The sequence below is a fragment of the Delphinapterus leucas genome, chromosome 10, assembly GCF_059928025.1.
Source record: "Delphinapterus leucas isolate spDelLeu-1000000601 "Yukka" chromosome 10, BTC_Dleu_Yukka2, whole genome shotgun sequence".
NCBI lineage: Eukaryota > Metazoa > Chordata > Mammalia > Artiodactyla > Monodontidae > Delphinapterus > Delphinapterus leucas.
In genome coordinates this window covers 93,144,342-93,158,299 of record NC_143138.1, presented here as the reverse complement: position 1 = coordinate 93,158,299, position 13,958 = coordinate 93,144,342, and the positions used below count along the sequence as shown (strand labels likewise).

At 42.3% G+C, this 13,958-nt stretch overlaps 1 protein-coding gene across 4 annotated transcripts in view; it reads left to right on the top strand.

Annotated features, from left to right (window-relative positions):
- The window catches only part of SUMF1 (sulfatase modifying factor 1), a 111,604-nt gene that overhangs the window by 63,347 nt on the left and 34,299 nt on the right, over positions 1 to 13,958 (top strand). For 3 of the 4 annotated variants that reach the window (XM_022572509.3, XM_022572510.3, XM_089919577.1), the window contains exon 7: positions 8,203 to 8,319. The exons of the other annotated variant lie outside the window; for it this stretch is intronic. In XM_022572509.3, coding sequence (XP_022428217.1) covers positions 8,203 to 8,319 — 117 coding nt within the window. The remainder of the gene's footprint in view (positions 1 to 8,202; positions 8,320 to 13,958) is intronic. 4 annotated transcript variants of the gene reach the window in all.

The following is a 13,958-nucleotide window of genomic DNA, read 5'->3' as shown; positions in this document are numbered from 1 at the left end:
TCTGCTCTGCAGTAGTTATTTCCACTATTTTATTTTCCAGGTCACTTATCCGTTCTTCTGCCTCAGTTATTCTGCTATTGATCCCATCTAGAGTATTTTTAATTTCACTTATTGTGTTGTTCATCATTCCTTGTTTCATCTTTAGTTCTTCTAGGTCCTTGTTAAATGTTTCTTGCACTTAGTCTATTCTATTTCCAAGACTTTGGATCATCTTGACTATAATTATTCTGAATTCTTTTTCAGGTAGACTGCCTATTTCCTCTTCATTTGTTAGCTCTGGTGGGTTTTTATCTTGCTCCTTCATCTGCTGTGAGTTTTTCTGTCTTCTCCTTTTGCTTATCTTACTGTTTTTGGGGTCTTGGGGTCTCCTTTTTGCAGGCTGCAGGTTCGTAGTTCCCGTTGTTTTTGGTGTCTGTCCCCAGTGGCTAAAGCTGGTTCAGTGGGTTGTGTAGGCTTCCTGGTGGAGGGGACTAGTGCCTGCGTTCTGGTGGTTGAGGCTGGATCTTGTCTTTCTGGTGGGCAGGTCCACGTCTGGTGGTGTGTTTTGGGGTGTCTGTGGACTTAGTATCATTTTAGGCAGCCTCTCTGCTAATGGGTGGGGTTGTGTTCCTGCCTTGCTAGTTGTTTGGCATAGGGTGTCCAGCACTGTAGCTTGCTGGTTGTTGAGTGAAGCTGGGTGCTGCTGTAGAGATGGAGATCTCTGGGAGATTTTTGCTGTTTGATATTATGTGGAGCTGGGAGGTCTCTTGTGGACCACTGTCCTGAAGTTGGCTCTCCCACCTCAGATGCACAGCACTGACTCCTGGCTGCAGCACCAAGAGCCTTTCATCCACACGGCTCAGAATAAAAGGGACAAAAAGTAGAAAGAATGAAAGGCAGAAAGAAAGAAAGAAAGAAAGGAAGGAAGGAAGGAAGAAAGGAGGGAGGGAGGGAGGGAGGAAGGAAGGAGGGAAGGAAGGAAAGAAAGAAAGAAGATAAAATAAAATAAAGTAAGATTAAATAAAGTTATTAAAATAAAAAATAATTGTTAAGAAAAAAATTTTTATTAAAAAGAAAAAAAAAATGGACGGATAGAACCCTAGGATAAATGGTGGAAGCAAAGCTATACAGACAAAATCTCACACAGAAGCTATACATACACACTCACAAAAAGAGGAAAAGGGGAAAAAGTAATAAATCTTGCTCTCAAAGTCCACCTCCTCAATTTGGGATGATTTGTAGTCTATTCATGTATTCCACAGATGCAGGTACATCAAGTTGATTGTGGAGTTTTAATCCACTGCTTCTGAGGCTGCTGGGAGAGATTTCCCTTTCTTTTCTTTGTTCTCACAGCACCCGTGGCTCAGCTTTGGATTTGGCCCCGCCTCTGCCTGTAGGTCACCGGAGGGCGTCAGTTCTTCGCTCAGACAGGATGGGGTTAAAAGAGCAGCTGCTTCGGGGACTCTGGCTCACTCAGGCCGGGGGGAAGAGAGGGGTACGGAGTCCGGGACAAGCCCGCAGGGGCAGAGGCTGGTGTGACGTTGCACCAGCCTGAGGCGCGCTGTGCGTTCTCCCGGGGAAGTTGTCCCTGGATCCCAGGACCCTGGCAGTGGCGGGCTGCACAGGCTCCCCGGAAGGGGTGTGTGGATAGTGACCTGTGCTCGCACACAGGCTTCTTGGTGGCGGCAGCAGCAGCCTTAGCATCTCATGCCCGTCTCTGGGGTCCGTGCTTTTAGCCGCGGCTCGCGCCCGTCTCTGGAGCTCCTTTAAGCAGCGATCTTAATCCCCTCTCCTCGCGCACCAGGAAACAAAGAGGGAAGAAAAAGTCTCTTGCCTCTTCGGCAGGTCCAGACTTTTCTCCGGACTCCCTCCCGGCCAGCCGTGGTGCACTAACCCCCTGCAGGCTGTGTTCACGCCGCCAACCCCAGTCCTCTCCCTGCGCTCCGACCGAAGCCCGAGCCTCAGCTCCCAGGCCCACCCGCCCCGGCGGGTGAGCAAACAAGCCTCTCGGGCTGGTGAGTGCTGGTCGGCACCGATCCTCTGTGCGGGAATCTCTCTGCTTTGCCCTCGGCACCCCTGTTGCTGTGCTCCCTTCCGTGGCTCCGAAGCTTTCGCCCTCTGCCACCCGCAGTCTCCACCCGCGAAGGGGCTTCCTAGTGTGTGGAAAGCTTTCCTCTTTCACGTCTCCCTCCCACTGGTGTAGGTCCCGTCCCTATCCTTTTATCTCTGTTTATTCTTTTTCCCTACCCAGGTACGTGGGGACTTTCTTGCCTTTTGGGAGGTCTGAGGTCTTCTGCTATCCTTCAGTAGGTGTTCTGTAGGAGTTGTTTCACGTGTAGGTGTATTTCTGGTGTATCTGTGGGGAGGAAGGTGATCTCCGCCTCTTACTCTTCCGCCATCTTCCCCTCATCTGCCTGTTTGTAGATTTTTTGATGATGGCCATTCTGACTGATGTCAGATATCTCATTGTAGTTTTGATTTGCATTTTGCTAATGATTAGGGATGTTCAGCATTCTTTCATGTGTTTGTTGGCAGTCTGTATATCTTCTTTGGAGAAATGTCTGTTTAGGTCTTCGGCCCATTTTTGGATTGGGTTGTTTGTTTTTTTGTTATTGAGCTGCATGAGCTGCTTGTAAATTTTGGAGATTAATCCTTTGTCAGTTGCTTCATTTGCAAATATTTTCTCCCACTCTGAGGGTTGCCTTTTCTTCTTGTTTATGTTTTCCTTTGCAAAAGCTTTTAAGTTTCATTAGGTCCCATTTGTTTATTTTGTTTTTGTTTCCATCTCTGTAGGAGGTGGGTCAAAAAGGATCTTGCTGTGATTTATGTCATAGAGTGTTCTGCCTTTGTTTTGCTCTAAGAGTTTGATAGTTTCTGGCCTTACATTTAGGTCGTTATTCCATTTTGAGTTTATTTTTGTGTATGGTGTTAGGGAGTGTTCTAATTTCATTCTTTTACATGTAGCTGTCCAGTTTTCCCAGCACCACTTATTGAAGAGGCTGTCTTTTCTCCATTGTATATTCTTACCTCCTTTATCAAAAATAAGATGACCATATGTGCATGGGTGTATCTGTGGGCTTTCTATCCTGTTCCATTGATCTAACTTTCTGTTTTTGTGCCAGTACCATACTGTCTTGATTACTGTAGCTTTGTAGTATAGTCTGAAGTCCAGGAGCCCGATTCCTCCAGCTCTATTTTTCTTTCTCAAGATTGCTTTGGCTATTCAGGGTCTTCTGTGTTTCCATACAAATTGTGAAATTTTTTGTTCTAGTTCTGTCAAAAATGCCATTGGTAGTTTGATAGGGATTGCATTGAATCTCTAGATTGCTTTGGGTAGTATAGTCCTTTTCACAATGTTGGTTCTTCCAATCCAAAGACATGGTATATCTCTTCATCTGTTTGTGTCATCTTTAATTTCTTTCATCAGTGCCTTATAGTTTTCTGCATACAGGTCTTTTGTCTACTTAGGTAGGTTTATTCCTAGGTTTTTTTTTTTTTTTTGCAGTACACGGGCCTCTCACTGTCGTGGCCTCTCCCATTGCGGAGCACAGGCTCCAGACGCGCAGGCCCAGCAGCCATGGCTCAGGGACCCAGCCAGTCTGCGGCACGTGGGATCTTCCCGGACCGGGGCACGAACCCATGTCCCCTGCATCGGCAGGCGGACTCCCAACCACTGCGCCACCAGGGAAGCCCGTATTCCTAGGTATTTTATTCTTTTTGTTGCAGTGGTAAATGGGAGTGTTTTCTTAATTTCACTTTCGGATTTTTCGTCATTAGTGTATAGAAATGCAAGAGAGTTCTGTGCATTAATTTTGTATCCTGCTACTTTACCAAATTCATTGATTAGCTTGAGTAGTTTTCTGGTAGTGTCTTTAGGATTCTTTATGTATAGTATCATGTCATCTGCAAGCAGTGACAGCTTTACTTCTTTTCCAATTTGGACTCCTTTTCTTTCTTTTTCTTCTCTGATTGCTGTGGCTAAAACTTCCAAAACTATGTTGAATAATAGTGGTGAGAGTGGGCAACCTTGTCTTGTTCCTGATCTTAGTGGAAATGGTTTCAGTTTTTCATCATTGAGAACGATGATGGCTGTGGGTTTGTCATATATGGCCTTTATTATGTTGAAGAAAGTTCTCTCTATGCCTACTTTGTGGAGGGTTTTTATCATAAATCAGTGTTGAATTTTTTCGAAAGCTTTTTCTGCATCTATTGAGATGATCGTATGGTTTTTATCCTTCAGTTCGTTAATATGGTTTATCACATTGATTGATTTGCATATATTGAAGAATCCTTGCATTCCTGGGATAAACCCCACTTGATCATGGTGTATGATCCTTTTAATGTGCTGTTGGATTCTGTTTGCTAGTATTTTGTTGAGGATTTTTGAATCTGTGTTCATCAGTGATACTGGCCTGTAGTTTTCTTTCTTTGTGACATCTTTGTCTGGTGTTGGTATCAGGGTGCTGGTGGCCTCATAGAATGAATTTGGTAATGTTCCTCCCTCTGCTATATTTTGGAAGAGTTTGAAAAGGATAGGTGTCGTTTTCTCTTAACACAGTCAGGAAAGATGTCTTGTGGCGAGGAAGTAGCACCTTACTGGGTTTGTTGTTACAGAGAATAATTTTCTTTCAACAGTCTTTCAAACAGTTGTCATTTTTAAAATATTTGTATTTTTGTTTCACACAAATATGATTCTTCCAAAATTTATTTATGAATGTAGCACAGATATGTTATTTGGAACATGGCCAAATGATTCCAGAATTTCAACTGAAATAATAAACAAGTGAGAAAGACTGAGACACTGGAAAAGATGAAGGGTTAGGAGACACTTGACCTATGAGAACTTTAAAAATATTTTGAGCCATATGGTTAAAGCAATATGGTTGTTTTTTTTTTTTTTTTTTTGCAGAGTTAATGTAAAAAAAAAAGTTGCATGAGAATATGTTGCCCTTAAATAGGCACATAGGTGCATATGTGTGTGCTTCTAAAATTCTATATATATGAGTTAGGTATATGATAAAGGTACCGACACAAACCAATGGGAACTGGATGTATTATTCAACAGGCAAAAGGCTAATCAGGCCATCTAGAAGTTGATTCTTCTCAAGTTTCCTTCAAGATCGCTTGTGCTCTCGTGGGTGCATAGTTTTAGTCAGTAAAATGAGTGATTAGAGACCTTGGGGTCTAAACTATCTCAACCTGTTCTCAACCATTTCCTGGGTAAGAAGCCCAGCCAGTATCTCATGGGCCACCTTTTGTCGGCAGAACACTGCTGCAGGATGAACAGAATAAGGTGCTGGATGAGGTTGCTCATGACACCCCAGGAAAGATGATAGTTGGTGCAGAAGCAGGACAGTGGCCATCACGTGGTTTGAGAAGGGCCTCGGCAGCCAGGATGTCCCTCTTCAATGGGAGTCTGTGTGAAGTAGGGCCACTGCCCTTAGCCTTGAAGCCTATGGCATGGGCTTCTGATGGACCACACAAATTATATTAGCGCCTGCCAGTTTTCATAAAAGGCCATGAGAAGCTGTATTGGACAGTTATGAATATTTTACAGCACTTAATGGCTACAGAATTTCTTGTCATTATTTAAGCACATGAGCCTCCAAGGAAAATAGTCATTTATTCTCAAGTCAGTGCACCTTTTCAGAAAACACCAGTTTCCGTATAAAATAAGGATACTTTACAGATATTTCAAGTTGGAACATTTAACTGTGGGTTCAACAGATGTCTGTTTGGAGTATATTCAACAGAACTTACTTGAAGAAGTTGCCATAGAAGTTCCTAAGACAAAATTAGAACAGTTACCAGGAGCCCGCAAATAATCAATTTGAGAAACAGGACCTGCGGAGAAAAAAAGCAGCAAGTTATACAGAGGCCACTTCCACCTGTGTTTGGAATGAGACTTGACAAGATCTATACCTTTAAATTGGGACTGTTTACCCAGAGAATTATCTCAAGTCCTCCTTAGCTGCCTTGTTGTGTCCACAGGCCCTGGTCAGTTGAGAGCAGGAATTGAACTTTAATGATAGGATGGACTACAGTGAAATAGCTCCCTCCCCTGCTATTTTATGTACTTTATTATTTTCACTCTGGTTGTAAACTGAGCAGACTATTCTGACCACAGTGAATTTGAAGAATTGGATTTGTATTTGGTTAGGCCTCTGTTGTACAGTTGTTAGTGTTTTGGTTTTCATGCCTATCAGCTCATTCACCTGAAAATAAACATGTTTGAAGTATTTCTCATGTACATTTGTCTTTTTCTGAGCTTTCTGGAAGGAAGCTTTGGTTGGTGTGATTAATTTAACCATGAGCGTTTAAAATTTTTATACTCTCATGTGGTAATTTTGGGGGTGGTGACCTCCTGGTTTTACCTCACTTAAACGTCATATTGTTTAGAGAGGGAAAACCCTTCAAACCTTTGAGTAGATGCTCTAATTTCCTCATGTTATGGTTTAACCGCTCCAGATAGGCTAACTTGCTTGCCCAGTGGTTGCTGCGTGTTGGCACATAAAGGGGACCTCAGGCTGACTGACCTGAGAGCCCCTCCACTCATCTGCTCTCTGAGCCTGAGAAATGATTCCTTCTTCCAGAACGTTCGTTCCATCTCACTTGCTCTCGCGTCCCTTGCTCCTTCCCTTCTTTCCCTGAAACAACTTATTTTCTCCTTTTCCTTCCTTCTCTTCTCTTTCCAGCTGTTATTCTGTCTTGCTGTTCCTGATCATCTCCAAATTCTTGAAAGGACAGTGTATCCTCTGGCCTTTCCTCCTTTATTGTCTCTCTGTCTTTTGAACTCTGACCTCAATTCCCACAAGGCACTTCTCCCTTTGTTGAGGAGGGTTCACCTTCAGCCCGAAATCTCTCCCTCTTGGGAGTTCCTGCACCTTTTCTTTCATTATCTTACCTTACTCATCCCACCCTGCCTTTCAGGATTGGATTTTTAATTTTTGGTATCCTCCTCCTTTCTCCCTCATTAAAGCTCATTCATGTCTATGTCATCAAACCCTTCCGGCTTTCATTCGACACGCATGGAATTACTGAATGAAGCAATGAATAGGTACCACTGTTTCCATAATGAATGCTGAGTAAGGAAGCAGAATGGTAAACATTTTCAGCTTTCCACCTCGCCTGGATTAAGTTTTTTTTTCGGAGTAGCTTCATAACTTTGAAGTGCTCTGAATTGCCCAAGTATTAGATGCTTCCATATTTATGTGTCAATCTAAAACCTTCTGAAGCCAAGTAGAAGTGAATGGTATTCCTTTTAGTTCTACCTCATTAATTGGGAAAAAAACATGGATTTAAAAAAATATTTTTAAAAAAAGAACCCCAAAGATAACTATTTTTTTCATTTAAAAAATAAAAGTTTTCTTCATGTATGAGAATTTCTATTACAATATGTTAGGAAAAATTTTGCGCCCCTAAAATAGCATAACTGTTCTGTACATATTTACTATTCAGTCAAAGATTTTTCTCTCCTCCTCCCCACCTTCCTTCTTACACAAGTGTTGCACTTTGGTACCATGTCTGTGACAGTATTATGTGGCAGACTGTCTGGTCTGCCTTTGAAATGTGATCAAACTACTTGCTGAAGAGCCTGTGCAGCTTACCTCATACTTCCACGTGCCAGAGATTGCAAACCCTCTATGTATTACAAATACGCTCGGTAATGAATTCACATTTTCTTTATAAAAACAAGTCCCCTCAGTGTGGCGATGATAACGAATGAGGCGTAAAGATAAGCTGGTGAGTTGGAAGGGGCTGGTGGAGAGGATAGAATTGGCTTGAGGTCTCTCAGTGCTAAAAAGACATCATGGCCAGCAGAGCTCAGCTGTACTGGTATGTACCAGATGACAAGACTGGTACTGGGTCTAATATGGTGTTTCTGTTATGCTTTTGAAGGTCTGAAGATGGTTTACCCCTCACTCTCCAGTCAGATACAGATTTGACTTATGACCAGTACCAGTCTCTCTATTAGGAATAATTTCATTGACTGTCCTACCATGTAATGTGAACTCTTCTTAGGTTTCTAAACTCCCTTTGAGAGCTCAAAGCTGAAGAATATCTTTCTTTGTTTCTGCATTGGCCAGATTGTATTTTCACTGTTGGAATGAGAATCAATATTCATACTTTAAAGTAAGAGTTCTTTTTACATGTTTGTACCAAAGAGGTTTTCTAGACAAGATCAGTACTTTGACAACATTTCCCCCTTTTTTTAATTTTTAGGTTGACGCCTTTCCTCCCAACGGTTACGGCTTATACAATATAGTAGGGAATGCCTGGGAGTGGACTTCAGACTGGTGGACCATTCACCATTCTGTTGAAGAAACGATTATTAACCCAGTGAGTATGAGTCTCAGAGTATGTACTGTGAAAAGGTTACATCCACCCCCTGGGCAGGCTGTGGCAGCGATTTCATGTGTTTCGGGTATTTATTTTCTATTGACGTTAATCTTGGAATTTCCTCAGAGGGGTATTAAGCACTTGTCTCTCATTTCAACCTTAAAGCATTGTGTAGACATGTCTATGGACATTTTACATGCTGCTGGATTGTGATGGTGTTAATGATTTGAGGGAATCTGTCTATAACTTTAGAAATTATTTCAGCCTCATAAATGTGATCAAAGTGAGATATATAAATAAGTATGCAAGATGCATTAATGTTTATTAATAACTAGTGAGATCTGGTAGATGGTATTTATCATCCAGCTAATTGCCTGAGTTTTCATTGGTTGAAATTTTGATTGAAGAGCATTGTTTGGAGAAAATGAGAAAGGATGTTTTCTGGGTGAATGTTGAATCAGGAAGTTGAGTCATTTCATGATTATTTGCTGAACTCCCCAGTATGGCAGTTCAGTGCATCATAAACGTTGGGAATTGAGACAACCATGTTTAAGTTTTACCTTTTCTGGCGTGGGAGGAATGTTGACTGCAGTTAGTGGACTACCCTGCCTCTAAAGCCAAGCTCTCCCGGCAGAATATACAAAAATTGAGACGCTACAAAAATGGGGCACGTGGGTGGGAAGTACTTCCTTTAAAAAGAACATGACCGAATATTGCTTGTGTAAACAGATTGGGGGGAAAATACCATTTAAAAATCCTATCTCTAGCAAACTAGACATTCATAAGTCAGATCCAAGAATGTATATTTATACCCAAACTAGCTAGACTGGGAACTTAATATGTTTAATTTTAAACCTTAACCTCTTGAAAAGGCATAAAAGGTAGTGATAAAGAAAATTAATTCTTTGATCTCTTCTCAGTAGAGTGTTGAACAGCTCAGAGTAATTGAAGAAATTGTCAGACGCTGTGCCTCGGGCCATTTTTCAGAATACGGGGATAAATTTGTTTGATATGCTTGATTTTTCTTCACAGAATAACACGTGGATTGCTCATGAATAATCTAGAGACAGAAATCTACTTTCTTGGGGGCGGATGAAAAAGCTGAGTTTTTCGGAAACTGTCATTTCCTCCTTGTTTTCCTTGTACTTTCTGGCAGGGCTGGTGGAAGTAGTGGTCAAAGACAACCCATCTCTCCAAAATGAGAATAAGGTTGTGAAGTTCTCAGTGGGTTTGTGGTTGGGAGACGCCATTCTCTACTGGCAAGATGTGACTTGGCGTTTGCTGTCAGAATCAGAAATAGAATTCTTTTCCCCCTCAGATTAAAGCAACTGCATGTTTGAAAGGGGGTGCACGAGGCTTCAAAATGCTGGCAAGTTGTGAATGTATCTCTCTGACCATCTGTTGTTGAGCTGAGTGCTTACTGGTTTCAGTTTTATAATTGCTTGTGTTTCTTCTAAGGATTTACAGAAAAATCCATATTTTTCTTGTTTTCCCCAGTCCCGGCCTCTATCTCAGATGTTGTCTTTGGTCTATAAACCATTCTCCTTGTAGGTTTCTCTCTGTCACAGAGTCCTCATTTGCTTCCTTATTTGACTGGGATAAAATTCAACAGTTTTGAGAACTAAATCCCAACTCCCTTGCAAACTCAGACTCTTTCATTCAAATCTTCACAGCTCTACTTCATTTGTAGAGCCACTGCCTGTCTCTCATCTGCATTACTGCATCAGCTTCCCAGCTGGGCTCCCTGCCGTCACTCCTTCTGCTCTACTGCAGCTGTAATGATCTTTATAGAGGACACGCTTAATGCTGTCACTCCTCTGTTTAAAATAAAGTACAAACTCTTGAACATGACTTCTGAAGGCTAAAATAATTCAGCCCTTGCTGATCTCTCAATGGCCACAGCTTTTTCTTCTTCTTTCAACATTTAATTATGAAATGTTACAAAAATTCGGACAAGTACAGAAAATAGCATAACAGATACCTATGATATCGACCATTTTGATTTAACGTATATTGACAGTATATTGTATTTACTATATTTCTTTTAGCTAAAGAACAAGAACAAAAACTAGTCAACACTTGATATTTGTCAGTATTTTTAATTTAAGCTATTCTGGTCAGTGTATAGTGCTATCTCACTGTGGTTTTTTAGTCATCGTATATGTATATTAAAATTTATTTTGTTGAAGTACAGTTGATTTACAGTGTTGTGTTAACTTCTGCTGTACAGCAGAGTGATTCAGTTACACATAAATATACACATTCTTTTTCATATTCATTTCCGTTATGGTTTATCACAGTATATTGAATATAGTTCCCTGTGCTATACAGTAGGACCTTGTTTATCCATTCGAGATATACTAGTTTGCATTTAGTCATCATATATTAAAGTCTGTATCTGACAACTCTCATATCTGGCCACTCTGTTGATCTGCTTCTGTTGTCTGTTGTTCTTGAATTTTGGTCACATCTTGTTTTCTCACATGCCTTGCTATTTTTGATTGAGTACCAGACGTTGTTTAAGAAAAACTGTGGTGATTATTTGAGATCTGGATAGTGGGATCTTTCTCTAGAGTGGACTTACCTTTGCTTCTGGAAGCTTCTATTTCGTATTAGCTTATTCCAATCAGGAATTGAGATGATTTGAAGCTGAGCTTCAGTCCCTGTGAGGGCTAGTTGGGTATAGTTCTTCAGGGTACCAACGAACAGTCTAGGGGTTTTCCATGACTTTTCTTCCTTGTAGGGCGCTGAGCTCCAGGTTTTTCTTCCTTGGCCTATAAGTCTATGCAAAGTTCTTTTCAGCTTCTCAGCATTATAGCTGCTGCCATTGGAATCAGTAGACCTCTGGGAAAATAGGCTCGTCTCTCTGGGCTTCCCTTCTCTCTGGGATTTGAGCCCTGCAGTTCCTCACAGCCCTGATAGTTCTCATCTGATCTGTTTAAACTCCCAATTGTCTTTGAGGTCTTTTTTCTTTTTTTAATTAATTAATTAATTTTGGCTGCGTTGGGTCTTCGTTGTTGCGTGTGGGCTTTCTCTAGTTGCGGGGAGTGGGGGCTACTCTTTGTTGCGGTGCGTGGGCTTCTCATTGTGGTGGCTTCTTTTGTTGCGGAGCACGGGCGCTAGGTGTGCGGGCTTCAGTAGTTGTGGCACACAGGCTCAGTAGTTATGGCTCGCGGGCTCTAGAGCACAGCCTCAGTAGTTGTGGCGCACGGGCTTAGTTGCTCCACAGCATGTGGGATCTTCCCGGACCAGGGTTCGAACCCGTGTAGCCTGCGTTGGCAGGCGTATTTTTAACCAGTGCGCCACCAGGCAAGTCCCCTCTTTGAGGTCTTAATTTATTTGCCTTCCTTCCCTGATGGCCTGTGTATTACCAGTGCCTAGCAGAGAACCTGGTACATAATAACTGGTCCTATAATAAAGCCAATTCCAGATACCTAGAATCAAGAGAGTTTGGTTACTCTTCATACTCCAGGTGTTTCAAAAGTAAAGGCTAGTTAAAAACAGATATTTTCAGGAAAAGCTTTGGACCAAAATACCCATGTGATTAGTAAACATTTCAACCCAGGAACTGACCTCTTCAGTGTCATGTGTATATTTTAGTTCCAAGACTAAATCATAATGGCAAATCATTTTAAATCTTCTTTGGAGAGCTTAGGAAAAGTCAGTGCTCTGTATGCAGAGGCTATTCGGGGATTATCTTTTTCTTGTTCAGTGACTTCCAGGGAGCAAATGTTAATCATTAGTGTTTATTTTATTGGGTAGTCATTTATGGCAAAAGCAGGTGGTGGGAACACCTTGTGTGCTTTGTACACACAGTCCTAGGAGACACTGAGCTATTTGGCCATACGGAGTGAGGGTCAGTTTGGTCTTACCTGGTAGAAGGTTCTTGGGAGTGTGCATGCATGTGTGTGTGTGTTTTCTGGAACTACTTAGGGTGGCATCACCTCTTCCCACACAGATACAATCCAGAGTGTGGCTGTTGATACTACTGTTTTTTTTCACCCAATAATTATAATAATAAAAGATGATTTGTGGTTTTTTTCCTTTTCACTTACCTAACCCGGAGACCCTTATTAATCTGTGGCAGTGTGTGGTGCTTTCAATAAAAGACTATGTAGAGCTTATATAGCATCCTGCATCCCCACTCGCACTACCCTGGTATCATCCTGACTTGGTCGCTGATGATGTGAAAGGATGGAGTCCTCTATAATATCTTTCCCACTCTTAGAGGTACACAGTTTCATTCAGGCAGCTTTTTTTTCCTAAGGGAAAGAATTCTAGTCTTAGAATTAGTCACAGTAACTTGGATTATAGCTCTGCCACTTAATAGTAAAGGAATCTCTCTAAACTTAGAATATATCTTAAGTTTCCTTATCTACAAACTGGGAATAACTATACCTATCTCATGAAATTGTTGGGAGGTTAGATTTGATAATGTTGTATGTAAAAATACTTTATACCCCAAAAGTACTATTGTGGTGGTGGTTTACTCTTTTTGTTTAAATTATTTTTGGGTACCTGATTGGGATATTGTATGCTTCTGTTCAGCAGAATTAATGAGGAGTGTTGGCCTTTGGAAGCAGAGGGGGAGAAAATGATGTTTATAAATAATGAATGCCTAATATTCCTCCTATCCTTATCTTTTGTTACCATAGTCATCCTTACAATGAAAATCTCACTTCACGGCCCATTAAAGTCCAATGGGAATAAAGTTTTCTAAAAAGTATTCCTCCTCTGAATGAATCCCTGCTGCTTGCCAAATTCTGTTAGCCAGAGATTCTGTTTGTTTTGTTTTTGTCAACGTGGAGTTTGCTTGTTCAGTTAGATTGTATAGCTCTAGACATTTGGGGAAGTGTGTTCTGTTTTGCAAGTGTGCATTGTTGTGGCTGGGAATTGACGAGGAGGCTGTAAGCCCTCCTTGTGTGCCAGCCGTGGTTTGCAGTTTGCACTCTGCTCGTTTTGAAGGACACACATCTGAGCCCTTGCCCATCTCACAGGGCACATGCCAACCCTCTGACCTGAGGTGCTGGCAGGTGCCTAATGGCCAGTCCTGCTTTTGCCATTGGGTGACTGGACTTGGGGCTTGGACTTGGGTTTGCCCGTCCTCTAAACCAGCGATCCCCATCCTTTTTGGCACCAGGGACCGGTTTTGTGGAAGACAGTTTTTCCACGGACGGGGTGGGGGGGCGTGGGGTGAGGGATGGTTCAGTTGGTGACACGAGCAATGGGGAGCCGAAGATGAAGCTTCGCTCGCTGGCCTGCCGCTCACCTCCTGCCGTGCGGCCCGGTTCCTAACAGGCCGCGGACAGGTATCGGTCTGTGCCCCAGGGGTCGCGGACCCCTGCCCTAAACCCCACGTTTGGTTGTTCCTCTTCCCAATAAACCCTCCTCTGGCCTCCCACCACTACATGGATCAATGAATTTTGTACATCAAAAACGTTAGACCCCTGGGGCTTCCCTGGTGGTGCAGTGGTTAAGAATCCACCTGCTGATGCAGGGGACATGAGTTCGAGCCCTGTCCGGGAAGATCCCACATGCTGCGGAGCAACTAAGCCCGTGTGCCACAACTACTGAGCCTGCGCTCTAGAACCCGTGAGCCATAACTACTGAGCCCGTGAGCCACAACTACTGAAGTCCGC